Below are 22,741 nucleotides of genomic sequence, written 5' to 3' on the forward strand. Positions count from 1 at the left end.
CACTCCCAATAATTTTAGTATGAAGTTAAAAAAATAATAGTTTAAATGTATTTTTGATTTTTAACTTTTTTTTAAAAGGTCATGTGAATGAAAATTTTGAGCTAGATGCGCCAAAATGTGTATGTATACACATATTTAATCTAGTCAACTTTAAAATGTGTTTTTCACACTCCTAATTATTTAAATATGAAACTAAAATAAATAATAATTTAAATCTATTTTTGAGACTTAATTATATATTAAGTATAAGATAGTTGCATTCACATAATCATTGACCTCTTGCCCATTAGTTGTGAATAGCTTTATCGAAAATAAATTATGCAAAGGCTTTTAATTCTGCGAATTTGACATTTAATAATTGAAAAACTTACATAATTGTACACTTCGATCAGTCATCTAACTTATCATTCTGGCTGAAATAATTGACGCTAAACCTTACTCTTTACATTTCTTTTTAGTTGTCTTATATACAAGAAAAAACAACTTATTGTAAAATAGTTATTAATTAATTAAACAATAAAGAGATAATTAGTTAATTTTTTCCAACTTTGCCTTTAGAATTATTCTAGAATTAAGAATCACATAAATAAATAAAAATCAAAGAATTAATAAAGGATATATTAATCAAACTAGACTCATAATTAATTTTTTTCTTTAAAATGGAGCAAAACCTTATAACAACTAAATAAGAAACAGGAAATGACCTTTTAACCAATAAAATTTAAGTTTTTGTCATGTACAATGAGAACATGATAGATCTATGAATAATTGTTATTCCCTTGTCCAACGTCGAGACAATTGAAAAGAGAGTTCATTGTATTTCTATGATTGTAATTATATGATCCTAGAAAATCAATCATTACGCTTGACACAAAACTTTTGCTCCATGGCTCACACAAATAATCGATTCACGAATAGGGACAAAGTCAAAAGTTTTACTAAAATTCTAAATATGAAAAAAGTAAACACACGACAAAAATAATAATTAATATCTCCTCAATATAACATATATAAACAATATGATTTTTCAACGAATGAATCTTCTTGACCTACCTGACTCCGACCCAATTCACTGGGTGTACACATTATGGAAAGAGATATGAGTGTGAAGACAACACAGCCATCTTCAGTATACAATTCTTGTAATCCAAAATACTGATGGAGGAGCATATAATTTTGTGATAATTATTTTAGATGATATGTAGTAGGTCATGAAATTACAAAATTAATATTTTAAAATCCAAGACCTATAAAATTAAAATATAATTAGATTATGAAATATTAATCGTTACGGAGATTCCCCTCCACTTTTGTTTCCATTTAAAAGATGACAAATTAAATTAGGAACTAATTATTTATAAATTATCTCTTAATATTTTTAAATGGACAAGAAAAAATGGATATATTTTTTTTAATATAATAGACAAATAAAAGTGGACGGAGGAAGTACAATTTATTACAAGTGATCTTGTAATTTTGAATTCTTATTTACTATCCTCTTCATTCACTTTTACTTATCCATTTTGAACTTTGTACTTCCCTTAAAATAAATGATTTATACGACCAACAAGGATTGTGATGGAGTAGTAAGTATTCTTTCATCCTTAATAAAAAAAACTCTTGAGTTCGAGTTCCAATTTTTTTTAGCAAATTCAAAAATGTTTTGGTAATACTCCTATTATGCTATTTTGTTTTAATCGAGTGGAGCTTGTATATAACTTCTGTTATGTGTTTCTTAAAAGAAAAAAGGAGAAGGTCTAGACTATTGTATTAAAGGATTATTTCTTTTTAATTGTATTGAATGCTCAAGAAACATCTAATAAATAGGAATAATTTAGTAAATTATATTTTTTATTTATAGTTTTTCTTAATGAATGTAAAATGAGCTAAAGCAACACTAACTTTGGAAGAAAGAAGCTAATTAAGTGAAAAATACGAGAGAAAATAATTCATGTTTCTTAAACATCTAAAATAATACGCTCTCTGTTCCTTTTTATATGTTATTCCACTACATAAAAAATTATCTTTAGCGGCAATTAATTAATGGCAATAATTCAATTGCCGCTAAATATGTATTTTTAGCGGCAATTAGCACTCTTTGTATATGTTCATAAAGACTTTAGCGACACTGGATCTAATGACACTTAATTAATGTCAGTAAAGACTTCAGCACTCTTTATTAATGTTTCTATTTATTGCCGCTAAGAGTTGTTTTTGTTGTAGTGTCCTTACTATAAATAATTGGTTCATAACACTTGTCATTTCATAAAATCAATGCATACAACAACAACAACAACAACCCAGTGAAATCCCACTAGGTGGGGTCTGGGGAGGGTAAATAGTACGCAGACCTTGCCACTACCTCGTGGAGGTAGAGAGGCTGTTTCCGGGAGACCCTCAGCTCAAGAACATCAAATCTAAGTGACAGGAGAGATATCTATAAAACATAACAACCAATCCAAAAGATAGTGTATAATCAACAAATGATACAATAACATCAAGAAAGTAATGCGAGGAGTGAAACGTAGTAAACAACAAGCAGTTAGGCCTACTCCAAACTCTAACAACCCATACCCTCGCGAGGGACGGCAACACGCTAACCTTACTAACCTTCCACCTTAATGCGCGACCTCCACTCCTTCCTATCTAAAGTCATGTCCTCGGTAATGTGAAGCCTAGCCAAAGTCTTGTCTAATCACCTCTTCCTAATACTTCTTGGGCCTACCTCTACCCCTCCGCGTACCCTCTACCACCATTTCCTCGCACCTTCTCACTGGGGCGTCTGCGCTTCGTCTCTTCACATGTCCAAACCATCTCAGTCTCGCTTCCCTCAGCTTGTCCACCACAGAGGCCACTCCCACCTTCTCCCTAATAACCTCATTCCTAATCTTGTCGCTCCTAGTGTGCCCACACATCCATCTCAACATCCTCATCTCCGCAACATGCATTTTTTGAACATGTGCGTTCTTGACTGGCCAACACTCCGCTCCATACAACAAGGCCGGTCTAACTACCACTCTGTAGAACTTACCTTTAAGGTTCGGCGGAATTTTCTTATCACACAGTACTCCAGAGGCAAGCCTCCATTTCATCCAAGCAACCCCAATGCGATGTGTGACATCATCGACGATGTCACCACTCCTTTGGATTACAGCCCCAAGATACTTAAAACTTTCCTTCTTAGGAATGATCTGTGCGTCAAGGCTCAGTTCCACATCTGTCTCATCCAATACATCACTGAATTTGCACCTCAAATATTCTGTTTTGGTCCTACTCAACCTGAACCCTTTGGACTCCAGCGTTTGTCTCCACACCTCCAACCGCGCATTAACTCTATCCCGTGTCTCATCAATCAGTACTATGTCATCCGCAAATAGCATACACCATGGGACCTTCTCCTGAATAGACCGCGTCAACTCATCCATCACCAAAGCAAAAAGGAAAGGGCTTAGGACTGATCCCTGGTGCAGCCCCATCTTAACTGGGAAATGTTCTGAGTCTCCTCCAACTGTTCTAACCCGAGTCTTGGCTCCACCGTACATGTCCTTTATCACCCTAATATAAATCATTGGGACTCCTTTAGACTCCAAGCACCTCCAGAGGACATTCCTCGGTACTTTGTCATAGGCCTTTTCAAGGTCAATGAACACCATATGTAAGTCTCTCTTCCTTTCTCTATAATTTTCTACCAGTCTACGCATAAGATGGATGGCTTCGGTAGTCGAACGTCCTGGCATGAATCCAAACTGGTTCTCCGATATCATAAAATCAATGCATAAATTACAATATTCTTCCTATTATAACCTTGATATTTAATTAGTCTTGAAAATGATATTTGACCAACCTAGGAAAGTTAATAAGTAATTAATATTCATTGCAATTACTTCATACATTGATTAATTATTCTCACCATTGCACTACTCTATAAAATCTTATTTGAAAAAGAAATCTCAACAAACAAATAAAAATAAAAGATGGAGAAAAAATAAAAAATAATCCTAAAAGTTGAAGCTTCAATAAATTTTGTCAAGGAAGATTACATTTCAAAAGGTTTAAAGGATGTAAAAATAGAAGACTCAACCAAAATATATGAAGGTCAATTTGAGAAAAATCAAGATCCAAATAAAGGAGTTCTTGTCTAATTTCATTATAAATAACATAAAATTCAGAAGGAATAATTAGATCAATTTGAAGTAATGCAATTTAAATATTTTGTGATGTTGTCATGTTTGCTATTTGATGTTATTTTATTTTGCTATTTGATGTTATTTTATATAAAGGTGGTAGAACAATAATAACATTTAACATTTGGTGCAGGAAATTAGTAGCCAAGAAAAACTTAAACTTGAAGAATTGAAAGAAAAAGTAAAGCAAATGTTAGTGGAAACTCCTGATAAAAGTACACAAAAACTTGTCTTGATTGACACAATCCAACGATTGGGAGTGACATATCATTTTGATAACGAGATCAAAACATCTATTCAGAATATTTTTTTATGAGTTTGAACAGAATAAAAATGAAGATGATAACAATCTTTACGTTGTTGCTCTTCGTTTTCGACTACTGAGAGGACAAAGGCATTACATGTCTTCTGGTATCGTATCTATTCCCTATGCCCTTTCTAGTCAAAAGTACAATATTGACCAAGTGAATTCAGAATTTAATATTTATGATTACAAAATTTTCACTAAAAATTGGCAATATAATATTTGATCATCAAGAATTAAATGGTAGGATTATTAACACACACACGATGATTGGGTTCTGTACGTCTTCTTAACTAGTTTAATATCTAACTATATATGATGTTAATGGATCAGTTGTGTTCAAAAAATTCACAAATGATGACGGAAAGTTTAAGGAAACTCTTATTAACGATGTGCTGGGATTATTAAGCTTATACGAAGCAGCACATTTAAGAGAACACGAAGAAGAAATTCTTGAAAAAGCTTTATGTTTTACTGTCACTCATCTCTAGTCAGTGGACCCTAAATTGGAAAACTCACTCAAGGCCCAAGTTAATGAAGCCTTGATCCAGTCCATTCACACAAATGTACCAAGAGTAGTAGCTCATAAATACATACGTATTTACGAAAACATTGAATCACATGATGATTTGCTTTTGAAATTTGCAAAATTGAATTTCCACATTTTGCAAAAGATGCACCAAAGAGAGCTTAGTGAACTTACAAGGTATGTATACATGTATCTACTTTAATTAATCACATGAATATGGTATATATCTACATCGTGTAATATATTATAGATATTATATGTAAATAAATATATAGGCGGTGGAAAGATTTGGATTTTGAAAACAAATATCCATATGCAAGAGACAAATTGGTGGAATGTTATTTTTGGGCAACAGGGGTGTATTTTGGGCCACAATACAAACGTGCAAGAAGAACGTTAACAAAATCAGTCGTTATCATTACAATTAGTGATGATCTATATGATGCTTATGCAATTTATGACGAACTTGTGCCTTACACCGACGCAGTTGAGAGGTAAAACTTATATAAGCTTAATTATTAATTAAATGTGCAACGTTATTACGTTGAGTAAGAAATATATGTGTTATTTATGTATGTACAGATGTGACATTAGTGCTATGGATTCGTTACCGTTCTATATGAGACCTCTTTATCAAGTCTTTTTAGATTATTTTGATGAAATGGAAGAAGAAATGACCAAAGATGGTAAAGCAGACTATGTCTACTATGCAAAAATTGAGGTAAGCTAAATTTGCTATGAATATAACTTGGCTCCATTAATCAGTTAAATAAAAAATCGATATAATTTATTTTACAAACAACACTTTTGATATATTTATTTATTTTAGACGAATAAGTGGATCAAAAGCTATCTTACGGAAGCAGAATGGTTTAAAGATGACATTATTCCAAAATGTGAGGAATATAAGAGAAATGCTACCATAACTGTTTCCAATCAAATGACTTTGATTACTTGTTTGATTGTTGCGGGGGAATTGATATCCAATGATACTTTCGAATGGATGATAAATGAGTGTTTGGTCGCTCCAGCTTCATCACTAATCAATCAATCAAAGGACGATATAATTGGACATGAAGTAAGTATATAAATGTACGTTCACATATTATATAGTTTGAACTTATAAAAACAGATTTTGTGTGTAGACTCATGTTATTAAATTCCTTAATTCATGCTAATTAATAATTATCTTAAATTAATTCAAATTTAATTGACACCCCTATTTCCTTTTTNTTTAAAAAAGGAACAGAAATCAATTTAATTACATATTATTAATTAATAATAAAATATCATAAATAGATTAATCATTTATTAAATAAATGGAAATTGATTTTTAAATAAAATTAACTTTAAATGATATGTCATAACTCGTAAATAAACTGTTATAAGTAAGAATTTTTTAAAAGTATGTTTAAAATCCATAAAATTGACTCTTAAATGTGTACAGGGCGTGATTTTTCCAAAATGTAATAATGTACTACTCCATAAATTAAACCCGCATGTGAAAGGAAGTGTACAATTGATGTACTTTCCTTGTCATATTAGAAGTTAAAAAATAAGACACAGAACTTATAAAAATTAATGAGAATAGTATTAACTTCATACTATTCGCTTCAATGATATTTATTTCTCATTTTCTCTATTGCTAAAGAATAATTAGGTCGAAACAGTTTTCGATCGGTTAATATTATTATTAATTAAAATATATTTTCAAAAAAATTATATTTTTGCTCACCAATTTTTATTTTTATCATATCAAACACATAAAAAGTATTGAACACACCCTGAATGCGACGCAAATTATTAATTTTGTTCCTAAATTATTGACAGCCTTAAAAACACTCCTCTACTTGACTAACTAAACTTTGATACACCTCTGATCACTCTCGATCTGTCACATGACATAACAGGTCTCACACTCTTGTAGGAGCTTGTGACTCTTGATATAAAGTCGAGAGGAGTATTGAAAACATTGTTATACTTGACGAGAATTTAGGAATGTATTTCACTTCTGATGCAAGATTGGGGGCATATTTAAGTTCAGTTAGTCGAGTAAAGAGATATTTTTTAGGTTGTCAATAGTTCAAAGATAAAACTAATAATTCACGTCTAGTTTAAGAGTGTTTTCAATACATCTTTCAAGTTAATTGGTATTACTTTGGGCATTGGAAAATCTGCTAAAGTGACAAAGAGTAGTTGTAACCATATGAATAAAGATGAATATATTAAACCAATGTAAAAACCAAAAAATGTTACACCAACAACACACATACTGTAATGACCCTAAAGGTCATTTTTGGAAATTTTCATAAAATGACCGTTTTACCCCTCCCGATAATTTCCCCGAGTCCTAATTGTTGTATTTTCGAAGTTGGTTTGAAGAAAAATTGATGAAAAGTTGAGTTTTTGGAAAGTTGAGTTTTTAAGAGTTAAAGTTTGGTTAAAAGTGCTATTTCGAGTCATTTGGAGTTTCGAGATTCGAATCGGATTTCCGTTGATTCCAGCAGTTTTAGAATGTCGAAACAGGTCTATGAGAACTTACGGAGTCGAATTTGGAGTTAAAACGAAGATTTGAGGTCCTAAGTTGCAAAAATTGTGAAATTTTGATCAAGAGTTGACTTTGGTCAACAAACGAGGTTCCAGTGCTCGAAATGGAATTCCGAGGGCACCGTTGGATTCAGGGGGTGATTCTAAGTCTAGAATGAGTCTTGGTTGAATTTTTAGAGGCCCCGAGTGCGTTTCGAGTTTTTGAGCCTAAAGTTAGTTTCTTGACGCCTTATCGGATACCGGGTCAAGGAGACCTCGAATTCAAATTCCGACGATTTCATTGAGTCCGAAATGTCATTTTCAAGCTAGTAGCATATTTGGTTTGTGTTCGGGAAGTGCCAAATGAGTTTTGGGTGAGCTTTTAAGCTTCTTGGATGCTTTGACACTATTTCAGCAAATTGTGGCAACTAAAGGGTTCATTATTAGTTTTAAAGGTCGAAAAATTATTCCGAAGGTTCTGAAATTTTGAGCATGAATTATAGGACTTATCTGCAAATTTTGGTGCATTTTCGCTAACCCGAGATTGGACTTTTATCGCAAATAAGAAATAATTGTTTACCGAGTAGAAATGATATTTGATTGGGCAAACGAGCATGAAATTGAGCTCCAATTGAACGAGCAGGTCCGTATCATTATTTAAGACATTTACAAAAAAGAATTGGGTCATTTCACTATCGTATGAGGAAATTACGGCCTTTTTAGTGAGAGATTAACTGCTGTTTTTCTGGTGCATAACAGCCATGTACTGTTATAAAAATCTCAAACTGTGTTCATTTGGTATTTTGAGCATATCAGGAGTTCTAGAGATCGGAATGGAGTGATTCTTGCGGGTTTCTTCTTGAATTAATATGAGGGTTAGTATTCAATCTTCAATTCGACATTTTCTCATAATTTCTTTATCTGTTTTTTTTCCCTATCCGTAAATCTCTTGGGAAAAATTGGAGTTTTATCGATTTGGAATCCCTTTTTGATGAAAAAGGTATATTTACTATCCTTATGTTATGGGTAAACTGATTTTAACATAAAATTATTGATTCATCGATTATTTTCATCATATTAACCGCGTACAATTTGGACTTTCCCGATAAAATTAGAGTTTGATAAATTGAGAATTTAAGGTCGATCTTAACTCCGTTTTTGATGAAATTTCATATTTGAACTTATCTAAGCATGGGTAAGATGTTTTTCAAGAGATATTTCATTTTTGAGTCGGGGTTTCGGATCCGAATATTTTAGGCTTCTTCAAGAACGTGAATTTTCCTTCAAATTGAGTTTGTGAATTGATTTCAACTCCGTTTTCAAATTGGTTTTCACCATTAACTTCCAAATACTTTAAGGATCATTTTACATAAAAAATTTCCAGATTTGGGTATCGTTTTCCGGTGTGAGACTTTTGGACCGTTTTGCCCTTTTTCCCTAAATTTCTTGATTTTGGTGTCATTGGACTCGAATTGTGATTGTGAATAATTGTTTGAATAGATTATCATGATCCGGATTATACTCGAAAAGGAAAGGCTCAAGTCAAGTAACTTTTGGAGTTCGTTTTAAGGCAAGTGGCTTCCAAACTTTGTAAAACTCTTAGACTACGCATGACTACTTTCCTAATTGTGTTGGGGAGTAATGGGGATTGAGGATGAGTTTTATTTGTTGATTGAAACTGTTGTAAATGAAAGATGGGGAATAAAACGAGCTAAATGTGTTATATGTGACTTGAATTTGTTGAATAAGTCATGTGATAACTGATATTGAGGGGATAGAAGAGCATGAGTAGGCTATGATTGATACAGACATTGATGTTGAGATAGATGATGTGGTCGTGATATGGTTGTGATTGAGACATGTGATGTGTAATACTATGATGTGGTCGTGATATAGTTGTGATTGAGACAGGTGATGTGTAATACTATGATGTGGTCATGATATGGTTGTGATTGAGACAGATGATGTGTAATACTATGATGGATCGTGATATGATTGCGATTGATGACATGTGCATATTCATTATTCATCACATGTGTGAACAAATCTGTTGCATGAGTTCTGAGACACTGATATGAGGATGGATGGATATGAGACACAGTTGAGACTAGCTCCGGCTAGAGATATATGAGATGGACTAGCTCCGGCTAGCGATTTAGATGTCGATGGGATCTGATTCCGGCGGTGATACATGGTCCATGTGTGACCCCCATGGGTTTTGATTTAAGTATTCAGCGCGGACTGATTACGTCAACAAATGTGTATCGTAGGACAAACATGCATCACGACTATATGACATCATTATTGCATTTTGCATCACATTTGCCTTATCTTTGTCTGTGATGTGTATATTGTATCGGTTTACCCTTCTTATGTGGAATTTGATCTACTTGCTCTTATTTGTTGATCTGAGGTTGATAAGGATATATTGTTGGTTCTGGCTGTTGAATATGATCTGTTTAGTATAGGTTGGTTGGTTTGCTGCTAGATTGAAGTTTCGGTGGTTCGGTTGGGATTGAAAGGAGTTGTTTGTAGCTGCTAGTTTTGCTTAGTTTAGAGTTACTTGCGAGTACCTGTGGTATTCGGTACTCACCCTTGCTTCTACACAATTATGTAGGTTGACAGCTCTCTCAGATTCGGCTTAGTATTTTCTTTAGCAGATTGAGCTTCGGGACATACTCGAGAGGTAACGGTTTATTCCAGACGTGCCCTTGAGTTATCTTTACTTTCAGTTTTGTTCTATTCGAGAACTATACTCTGAGACTTGTATATTTTTATTCGAATTCTGTATTTAGAGGTTTGTACATGTGACAACCAAATTCTGGGTAGTGTTGAGTCTTAATTAAAGTCTTTCGCTTATTTATTATCTTTTATTCTCGTATTTCTACTTCTCTATCGTTGTGGTTGGGTTAGGCTGACGTGTCCGGTGGGAAATNTAATTCACGCATAGTTTAAGAGTGTTTTCAATACATCTTTCAAGTTAATTGGTATTACTTTGGGCATTGGAAAATCTGCTAAAGTGACAAAGAGTAGTTGTGACCATATGAATAAAGATGAATATATTAAACCAATGTAAAAACCAAAAAATGTTACACCAACAACACACATACAGTAACACACATATTATTCACGTGAGCGAAGTTAAAATTTTGAATTTTTTAATTCCCGCCTCCTTCAATGGATAGATAAATGCTCTTAATTTTGTGCTAATTTAACTAACGAGTAGGATATTTTTCAATTATGTTTCAACTATAAAAATATTTTTGTACAACAAATAAAACGGACGATAAAGTATGTTATCCCTTACTTCTCAATCTTTACCTTCAAAATTACCATTTTCTTATAAAATATAATAACGCCATCGATTGAATGACATTATTCACTCTCTAGATGAAAATAGACCATTCTATTATATAAACAAGAAAAATAAAACACTTGATTTTATTTATTTTATTTGTTTTACCAACTACCATCAAGTAAAAATTCATTAGCATAAGTCTTGAGATTCACAACTGATGAACCATTTTTCTTCATAGCTTCCTTAGCTAAGTCGCTCCATTTCTTGGCATTCTTTCTCAATTTCCCCCCTTCTTCGCCCCTTCCTATCACGATCTCTATAAACCTCTCAAACTCATCTCTTTCAACAATACCTCCATCACCAGTATTTACTCTGACGCCATTCTTCCAAACATCTTGAACAAGCTTCGCGTTACAAAGTTGATCGTTCCAAATTGGACATGCCACGATGGGCACTCTAGAAGCTATGCTCTCCAGAATGGAATTCCACCCACAATGAGTCATAAAGCAACCAACATAAGGTGTTTCAAAACTTCCACTTGCGAGCACCAACTCACTAACTTTCCCTGGTTTTCCAATTCATCTTTGCAAGTCAACTTTTCCTCATTTTGTACTTCTCTAGTCACCCACAAAAATGGTCTTCCACATTTCAACAACCCTTGACCAATCTCCTCCATCAATTGACTTGATGCCTCAGTGTAACTACCAAATGCTACATAAATAACTGATCCTTTTGTCATTATATCCAACCAATTCATATAATTCTTTAAACTACTCTCAATAATATCATCTCGAAAAGAATTATCATCAAGAAAAATTGATAGAATTGAAGACCCAATATCAATCATAGTCACATTCTTCAAAATCCTCAAGGCATCAAATTCCAAATCATCAAAAGTATTCACCAGAATTTTTGGATTTTCTTCACTATTGAATATATCAATTTGCCTTTTAATAGACTCAACTGCCCAATTATTACACTCCACATCATCAAACACAAAAGAAGGAAGATCAATTGGACTAAGTGGGGGCAATCCTGGTAACTCTATTATTTTATCCTTAGAATCACAATTCTTGAAATAATTAGAATAATCGGTAGATCTATAATAATAATAAATAACAAAAAATGTGGTTGATTGGATCCAAAATAATGTAGATGGAATATTTAATTTATTTGCTACTAAACCAGCCCATTCCATAATAACAGTGTAGATAATATGTGTAAAAGGAGTACAATTTTTTGCATTTGATTTAATTAAACTGAAAATAAATTCTGACCCATGAGACTTTATAGAATAATAATATGAATGAAACTCATTAAATGAGCCTTTGAAATTGCCATCATAGCCATCAGATAAAGGAGCAAAGCTTAATCCTTCAATATTTGGAAGTATTTTTATTTTATTGAAATCTGATAAACTTGTAGATAAAGTAACTTTATTGCCTAAACTAATTAATCGTTTGGATAGTTGAAGAGATGAATTAATATGACCTTGACCTGAAAATATTACAATAAGAACATGAGATTTTTCATTCTTCAGATTTTCCATCTTTTGGTAGGGAAAAGAGAGAATTTTTTTTATTGATGCTAATGAAGTGTTTTGCATTTGATATCTGTATGGTTTTGGAGTTTATATATAAGATAAAAATATTTGGATGACATTTGTGATGACATCATACATATTGTACTAATTCAATTTATATATTGTTTTTTCATTAAAAAAAGGTAGCCCCTCAATTTGTAAAAGATAAGAATTCAGGTAATATGGATTGGAATCGGAAGAATTTTAATATTTTTTTATTACTCCTTAGGAGTTTTCACCTTTTTTGTTTTTTAGTGACTTGAACTTCATAATATTAGGATTGGAGGTAAAGGATACTTACCATTCGAGCCATTTATCTTGTTTCAGGAGAATTCTAAGTCACTAATTAATTAATTATTGTGTATTTTATTTATTTTTTTGATAAAAAATTACTTGAATCTGGCATTATACCTAACCCATTTCTACGGGCTTTATCACGTGTCCATCATTCTCAAAGTACTAACAATTCAAATACAAACAAAAACTAAAACTTAACTAATGTCATTAACCAAAATATGATGCTTAATTACTCTTTAATTTGCATAATTGTTTAAATAATTATGCGTACGTAACACGTGCTACATATATAGGCTAAGGTATTACAAGAAAAGAACGATACGTATTTTTTATTTTTTATTATAATGATTCAGACTTTGCACGAATGGGAATTTTTAAACTTTTGTGCATCGAACCGTCTTTAATGACCGAGTAAAATCTCATTAACATAAGCTTTGAGATTTACATTTGATGAACCATTTTCCTTCATAGCTTCCTTGGCCAAATCCTTCCATTTCTTGGCATTCTTCTTAAGCTCCTCCCTTTTCTCTCCATCTTCCATCACGATATCTATACACCTCTTGAACTCATCTCTTTCGACGACACCTTCTTCACTGGCATTCACTCTGACGCCAATCTTCCAAACATCTTGAACGAGCTTAGCGTTGCAACCTTGATCGGTCCACAACGGACACGCCACGATCGGCATGCCAAAAGATAGGCTCTCTAAAGTCGAATTCCATCCACAGTGAGTCAAAAAACAACCTAAAGACGGGTGTTGTAACACTTCCACTTGCGAGCACCAACGCACGATTTTCCCTTGTTTTTCTAGTTCCTCTTTACAAGTCATTTTTTCCTCTGGATGTCCCCCTTCTTTTTCTTCCCTAATCACCCACAAAAATGGTCTTCCACATTTTATCAATCCTTGACCTATCTCCTCCATCAATTGACTTGATGTCTCAGTGTAACTACCAAATGCTATGTAAATAACAGATTCTTTAGTCATTGTATCCAACCAATCCATGTAATTTTCCGAACTCCATCTTAAATCAGCTCCGAATGACTTATCTAAAGGATCATTTCCATCAAGAAAAGCTGAAGGAATTGAAGGACCAATTCCAACCATAGTTAAATTCCTCAATGCCCTCAAAGCATCAAATTCCAAATCATCAAAAGTGTTCACAAGTACTCTTGGATTTTCTTCACTATTCAATAACTCAATTTGGTCTATGATAGACTTAACTCCCCAACCATACTTAGAATTCACATCGGTGAACACAAACGAGGGAAAATCACATGGACTTAGTTGAGGTAATCCTGGAAGATCTACAACTTGATCTTCAGAACAATTCTTAAAACAATCAGCATAGTCAGTGAAGCAATAATAATAAATGTCCAAGACCGTGGCGGGTTGAATCCAAAAAAATGTAGATGGGACATTAATGCCCTTAGCCACTATACCAACCCATGCCATAAGGGTTGTGTAAATGACACGTTTGAAAGTGCGGCCCTCAGCCGCCCTAGATTCTATGATTTGAGTTACGAATTTAGAACCATGACTCACTAGGGAAGAATAAAATGACTCGAACTCATCTAGTGATCCTTTAAATTTTCCATCATAACCATCAGAAAAAGGAGTAAAGCTTAATCCTTCGATATTTGGAAGCTTGGAAATACGATTAAAAGCTGTTAGGCTAGTCGAAAAAGTGACTTGTATTCCTAAATTAACTAATTTTTTGGCAAATTGAAGAGATGGATTAATATGACCTTGACCTGGAAATGTTACAAGAAGAACATGACAATCATTCTTCAAGTTTTCCATAATTCTTTTGTGTAAGATAGAATTTTATTAATTAATATATGGTAGAACGTAAGGTTTTAACTAATGAGAGCTTATATAAGAGAAAATTATTGAAATGTGACCATTGATGACGTTTGTGGTGACAAAATGCATTATATAATAAAATTAATTCATCGATTATTTCAAAGAAATGTAGCCAATAATTCATATAGGACAAGAATTCTTGTAGAATTAAACAACAAGAAGTTACCAAGAAATATGTTAAAAACATTTTATATCCTTTTAGACAATGATAGCCATGAAAAAGTTGTATAGATTATGCTCAATGTTTCGAATTTAAAATTAAAAAAAAAATAGCAAAAGAGGGAGAGGGGAAGTACCCACTATCAATTAATATTTAGACACGAATAGTGAAAGATAACAATATATTTTGTATAATTTTACAAATGCGTTTAAAAGGGATAGATTATTGTATACAATCATTATTCCTATCTATAAAACTATTAAACTAGGAGAACATTTAAAAATAATAACAAACTTCTTCCTAAAATTAGCTTAACAACAATAAGAGGAAAATTGGCAAATTTGCACCAAAAACCCATGTGACTTCATCTCATATTTGGGCTTATATATAGTGCTATGATTTTCAGCCCTTGTTGGTTGAGAATTCAACACACTTTGGACTGAAATTTCGGCCCTCTTCTTGGTCTTCACGTGGCCCTAACTTTTGGCTCTTGGATTCAAATTTGGATCATGATATTACTATATAAGAAGATTGAATAAAATTCACTCTTCTTTTGACACGTGGCACCCAATAAAAGAAGCCATATATATATTTTTTACTATATAAGAAGAGTGAATAAAATTCACTCTTCTTTTGACACGTGACACCCAATAAAAGGAGCCATATATATATATATATATATATATAATATAATGTATAATATAAGTAGTAGATAAGTGTGAAAGTGAGGGTACTTTGGGTATTTAAAAATACCCTCACATTCACACTTATCTACTAAAAAATATATATATAAGTAGTAGATTTAATATATTTAAAAATAATATAAGTAATACTATACTTAGTATGCTTAAAAATAGTAAAAACTACATAAAAAGTACTACATATCATATTACAATAATTAACAATTATTTGACACTTTCAATTCTATCAATGCCATATAAATTAGGATAAAAAAGGTAACATTTATATTCAAAAATAATATAAGTAATACTATACATTACAATAATTAATAGCTTAAATATTTAAAAGTTATTTAACATATTTAATTGACTCTCTAAATTCTATTGGTACCACATAAAATGGATTATATGATAAACATATATTGTTTGAAATTGACGAAAAAGAAACTATAAATTACAATAATTAACAAAAAAAATTGTCGGCTCCAAAAAATCTATCAATTAAGAACATATATTGTTTCAAATTGACAAAAAAGAAACTATAAATTACAATAATTAACAAAAAAATTCTCTCGACTCCAACAAATCTATCAATTAATGCCACATAAATTGGGACATGGAAAATAACATATATTCTTTAAAAATTAAGTTCCAAATGTACTATAAAATACAATAATTAACAACTTAATATAGTAAAGAGACATATAAAAAATGGTTAATATTTGAAATTTTGCATGTGCCGCGTAAATTAGAACAAAGAGAGTAATAAATATTATTTTCAAAATTCTGTAAAAAAAAAGGTACTACAAATCACAATAGCTAACAATTTAAAATATTTTTAGAATCATATAAAAATTTCAATAACTTCTCAAATTTCATAATATTACTATATAAGAAGAGTGAATAACCAATATATTTATAAAAACAAATGACATATAAAATGAAATGGAGAGAGTATTAGTTTTTGAAAATGGAAAAGGACAAAACACATATAAATAAAATTAAAAGACATATAAAAAAAAGTTTTTTTAACTCTCAAACATAAAAAGTAACATATGTTATTAAAAACTTTAATAAAAAGTACTATAATTTACAATAAATAATAACTTAAAATATCTACAAGACAACAAAAAAAAGACTAATTTTTGTACTGCTTGTGTCACATAAATTAGGATTGGGATGATTTTAAAATTTTAATTTTGGTTATACATTATAAAATAGCCGAAAAATTGAATGATATATTTTTTTAAAAAATAACCGAATGAATCGTCCTATCGATAACCCTAATGTTACTTCTACTCTGTTTATTTTTACTTAAATGTAGAAAGATATGTTTCATTTCTACCCTCAATCTTATCGCTACATTTATTTGCTATTTGAAATTGAAATTGAAAAGACAAATGGCAAATAAGTTTTTATTTTAGCTCACTTATGAGCAAAATATATTATAACAATCTCTACTAATTTTATAACAAGACATAAACTATACTCTCTCCGTCCCATATTAGATGGGCACTTCCAACTTTACACGGTGATTAAGAAATCATTAATACATTGGAAGACTTCACCATTTTGCCCTTTGTTTATATCAATGCACATTGAAATGAGTTACCAAAAATACACATACAATATAGGAATGGTCATATTAATTGTAGGGGTAAAATGGAAAAGAATTAATTAATTCTATCCTAATTTAATAAGTGCTCAAATAATATGAAAAACATTTTTTTAGTAAGATTCTCATCTATTATGGGACGGAGAGAGTAACAATATAACTTTATTAATGTTGGGCTCGGGCAGTGCCCGGGCTTTCTTTACTAGTATATATATATATATGAACCCCATATATTTGGGGCTAATTACATCTTATCTCAAAAGTTTTTTCAATTATAAAGATCTCGGATTTTTCATTACTCTCAGATACATTACTTGGTTGTTCGATACCTTGCAAATGATAGGGATGTATCAGTGTTAACGAATGACAAAAATCCCACATTGATGGTTAATGAGATGGGTGGACTCATTATAAGACTTGGACAATTCTCCTCCATTTGAGCTAGATTTTGGGGTGTGAGTTAAGTCTAAGACCTAATTTAACTTGGTATCAGAGCAGAGACCTTATGTAATAATATAAAAATATACATCACTATACTAGATATTTTCCAAGGGAATGAGTATACAGATTCGATAAAATTCTTTAAAGACATGAACGTGTCAATATATGATCAGGATAATCGTGTTGATGCCTACATCCAGATCACTGCTTTAAGTAGGGTGCTTCTTTCTATTAATATTTGTATCAATTACCTGAAAGGGTGTTGTGTACATACATAGCCCTATTTATTGATAAATTACACTGTATATATAGGGTTAAATTTTGTTTTAGATACATATATTAAATGTAAGATAGTTGCATATTAGGAAAATTATGAGGTGTACTGTTATTTGTGGAAATTTGTAGGGTTTTTGTTGAATTGCTTCACTCATTTTGAACACGCCTATGCCTCTATTATTGGTTGGTCTATTATGTGAGCAGATTTGACATTTAGATACTTGCCGGCCTATGAACACATTAGAGTCAATAATATACTCAATCATAAGTCATGCCATTCAATAATATACTCATTCATGAATCATGCCATTCAATAATATATTCATTCATTAGTCGTTTCATTCAATAATGGGGAAAGACGCATGCTATTTTGGCTCAAAAATTCAGTTACATACTTAAATTATTATGGTGATTTGTTATATATTTTTACTACAATTGACGTGACAAGAAAATAAAAACAAGTGCGTCAGATGAAAATTAAAGTTAAAAAAAATCAAAATCCTCCTTACACCCCACCCCCACGTTTCTTCTTCTTCACACCTCATCCATTTTCCTCTTCTTGTTCATTCTTTATTTTTCATCACAATTCTTTATTTTTCATCACAAACCTCAAAGTGTGAGACAACGAAACAACATCGGAAAACCTCCCTCCGGTAAAATGTAGTTAATAAAAATAGAGTTAATTAATAAAGAAAAGAAAACACCAAAGATATAAAAATTATAATTTATCACACAACGATAGTGATGATATGACGGCGAGTGTAATACACCACATACTGTGAGAGTAATGTTACATGTCTCAGGATAATATTAAATTAACTTTTAAATAGTAAAGATATGTGATAAATCGTAATAATAATTTAAATATATGACTGAATTTTCGATACAAGTTCATAAGAGAATTTATGCCTTTTTCCTTCAATAATATATTCATTCATGAGTCATGTTATTCAATATTAATATACTCATTCACGAGAGTCATTCAATAATATACTCAATATTCATGATTCATGTCCAATGCTTCACATAAGAAAGTCAAGATGTTTGGATAAAAGGTTTGTACCACATTTCTATGATTGTAATTATATGATCCTATAAATTCAATTTTTATGTTTGACACGAAACTCTAATTTTATGAGATCACACCGTAGCAATTCACAGGCAGATTCAATGTTAAATTTTCACTAATGAGATTTAAAGTATGCATCATCTCTCCATAATTTAGATATTTGTAAATTTCAAAAATATTACTAAGGATAAAATGAGAGAGAAAATAATTAATTTTATTTAAACTTCTAAAATAAACGACTACTTTTAAAAATTCACTACATATAACTTGAGACGGAAAGACCACAAAAGTCTGATAGTCATTTGGATAACTATTAGGGTATTTATGACTTGACCCTTCATAATCCCAAGAATCCAAAAAGGATTTTTCTCCTTTCCATTTTCTTCTTCTTCATTTTTTTCAAGTATTTATTTGGATAAGATACACATGTTATAGATTTAAATCAAGGATTGAGATTTAATAAAGAGTTTAACTTGTATTCATCGTTGGTGTATATTTTTTTTTACACTAACACATACTTTTAAGGTAAGTTTCTTTTTTATTATTAATATTTTTGTTTTATAAAATATAAATATCAAATATAGTAATATAAGGTATTAGGATTCTAATTCTATTTTACCCATTAGTTTAGAATTCTCTTTCCTTACTAAACGAAAGTACCATGTTTGTTTTACCCATATACTTTTACAGAATTTCCTTTAACCGTACTGTTGCTTCTCTTCTTTAATAGCAGTGAAGCAAATTATAAGCATCCACCATTAAAACAGCTTAAAGAGAAACTATTATCAACAGAATTCATAAGAGATAATTTGTTGTATTATTGTACACTCTTTGTAGACATAGAACTAATCTTGGGAATTCAGTTAAGTTTATGGATCTCTTGTGGTTTTTGGCATGGAGGGAGAATTTGTGAATGTGATTTATTTATTTGAAAAAAACAAGTACAGTGTTTAGGTTCATTTTAGCAAAATATGATACAAGTTTTTATAACAAGCAGTTCTCCCTTTTGTTGATAATTATGTTGCCCAAGCCTCAGATCCTATGTGGCTTTATGTATCATTAAAGTTAAACTCTAGAATAATCTCACATTGTTAACGAGCCTAATGTAGAGTAGCGTGGCTTCTCTTAGCAGTGAACCAGCAACAGCCTTAGCAACAACAACTTCTTGGACCCCAATAACTCCTCTTTTATATAAGGTTCAATGTAAGGTTGGGTTCTGAAGGTGATTAGGGCGTTATGCGGAAACTTATAATTTGCAAATCACAAATCAGACGACACATAAAATTAAACTAAAAGAAATATATTATTATATGATATGACCAATTGGCCTACATAATTAAAAACTAATAAAAAATCATACAAACTGTAGAGAGAAAATCTCCCCATAAACAAAACTCTCTAAATGTCTACATTGTGGATACTATTGTGTTATGCTATGAGAATAGGAATCTTCAATTTATAGATCTCCAATTTTTTCCTCTAAGAAAAGAATAAACCAAATATGAAAGAATATTATATTTTCTTTTCCGGAAAAGTAAAAACATTTATGGTAATGTTTTGTCTTTTTTCTTTTAGGAAAAAATAAACTTCAAATAAGGAAAGAAAATCAGGGCAAAACCTAACAATAAATGCCATACAATTTTATATTCACTACAATTATTGTGTATGTTGGCAGTTACCACTGTGAGAATCATTAAGATATACAAATGTAATTATTGTGAACCTTATCACTAANAATTTTATATTCACTACAATTATTGTGTATGTTGCCAGTTACCACTATGAGAATCATTAAGATATACAAATTTAATTATTGTGAACCTTCCCACTAAATATTCTAAAGCGTTAAACTTGAATGGGTGGTCTAATATGTTAAAAAATAGAAACTGAAGTTCAAGAGGAGATATTAGATTAATCAAGAGGAGGAGTTCTTTAAGAACAATTTTTAGAAACAATGCTATTAAGTTCAAGTATTTTTCAAATTGTAGTATATTAAATATAATAAACAATGAAAATTATGCATTCATAAGTTGAATAGTGTTCATTGTACATATATTTGTGACACGGAAGAATTCCAAAAGAGAAGGGCAAAAAAAAAAAAAAAATCCACCAAACTCCATTAAGAAAGAAAACAGAGGAATCTTGATAATTGGTGAAGAGACGAACAAAATGTTAAATAACGGCAATGAACCTGATTACACGTATTTTGTAAATTTGAAATAGATATAAATAACGAATAAATAATTATCATGAATTCTGTTGATAATAGTTTCTCTTTAAACTGTTTTAATGGTGGATGCTTATAACTTGCTTCACTGCTATTGGTTAAAGGAAATTCTGTAAAAATACACGGGTAAAACAAGCATGGTAATTTCGTTTAGCAAGGAAAGAGAATACTAAACTAATGGGTAAAATAAAATTAGAATCCTAATTACCTTATATTACTCTATTTGATATTAGTATTTTATAAAATAAAAATATTAATAAAAAAAAAAAACTTGCCTTAAAAGTACGTGTCAGTGTAAAAAAAGTATACACCAACGGTGGATACAAGTTAAACTCTTTATTAAATTTCAATCCTTGATTTAAATCTATAACATGTGTATCTTATCTAAATAAATACTTGAAAAAATGAAGAAAAAGAAACTTATCGTAAAAGTATGTGTCAGTGTAAAAAAAGTATACACCGACAATGGATACAAGTTAAACTCCTTTATTTTATTAAAATAAATCTCAATTATTGATTTGAATTTATAACATGCCTCCATCCAAATAAAAACATAAAAAAAATAAAGAGAACGATAATGATGTTGAGCCAAATCCCTAAAAAATACCTCATCAAATATAGAAACATATCTCAAATTGTAATAATTAAAGCATTATAGAGAGAGAGAAAGAAAAAAAAATTAAGAATCAATTATAAGCAATGGTTGATCCCAGGGGCGTGCATTATTCGAATTAAACCGAATAACCAAACTAAATCAAACTTAATTTTTATTTGCATTAGTTTTTTGGTTTTTCGGATTGGTTTTGGATTAATAAATTACTTTGTTTGGTTTTTTGGTTTGATTTCGGATTTTAAAAAATAAAAACCGAAAACAACTGAATTATATATATATAGGTTTAGAATTAAGTTGGAGTTAACCACTTTTGTCCCTTTTTGGTTATTGTCTTTCATGATGATTACCTTTTTATTTTATGTTTGAATTACATCTATAATACTTATAAGTATTATGCTTTAAGTTTTACTTATGATTTATATTAGAAAGTATATTTAAGAAATTAAATATTATTACTTTGGTTATGTTATTAATTATTGACATAATCGAATAACCAAACCGAAAAAAGCCGAACCGAATAGAGGAAAACCAACCAAACCAAATTGATTTTGAATTGGATTGGATTACATTTTTACAAAATCAAAAACCAAAAAAATTCAAATCGAATAATACAAAACCAAACCGAAAAACCGAATGCACACCCCTAGTTGATCCTACTATCACACGTCCATTGATAATTAAAAAAATAAAGAGAACGATAATGATGTTGAGCCAAATCCCTATAAAATACCTCACCAAATATAGCAGCATATCTCAAATTGTAATAATTAAAGCATTTTAGAGAGAGAAAGAAAAAAATAAGCAATGGTTGATACTACTATCACACGTCCATTGGCAAATTATCATTCAAGTGTTTGGGGAGATTATTTCCTTTCCTACACTCCTCAACTCACAGTATGTTTCGTTTTTCTGTGAGATAGACTTGGTGATAAATTTGATATATCGTATTTGTTTCTTTGTTCATATCATGATCAGTAGTAGCTAGTAGCTAGCATTAATTTCATAATTTCTCGTCCTACGATTTCTAATACCTCCCGTTATTTTATGTGCTTTAGTTATCGTATTGTTTAATTATT

At 30.9% G+C, this 22,741-nt stretch overlaps 1 protein-coding gene and 1 pseudogene across 1 annotated transcript; one reads left to right on the plus strand and one right to left on the minus strand.

Moving 5' to 3' along the window:
• The first annotated feature begins 3,704 nt into the window (after nucleotides 1-3,704).
• Nucleotides 3,705-22,741, plus strand: part of LOC125851184 (sesquiterpene synthase 14-like) — a 22,557-nt pseudogene continuing 3,520 nt past the window's right edge.
• On the minus strand, nucleotides 13,071-14,556 carry LOC125851197 (UDP-glycosyltransferase 75C1-like). The gene has a single exon (XM_049530975.1). The coding sequence runs from the start codon at nucleotides 14,519-14,521 to the stop codon at nucleotides 13,121-13,123; it is 1,401 nt and encodes a 466-aa protein (XP_049386932.1). The 5' UTR covers nucleotides 14,522-14,556; the 3' UTR covers nucleotides 13,071-13,120.

Source organism: Solanum stenotomum, unplaced genomic scaffold (genome assembly GCF_019186545.1).
Source record: "Solanum stenotomum isolate F172 unplaced genomic scaffold, ASM1918654v1 scaffold23267, whole genome shotgun sequence".
Classification (NCBI taxonomy): Eukaryota; Viridiplantae; Streptophyta; class Magnoliopsida; order Solanales; family Solanaceae; genus Solanum; species Solanum stenotomum.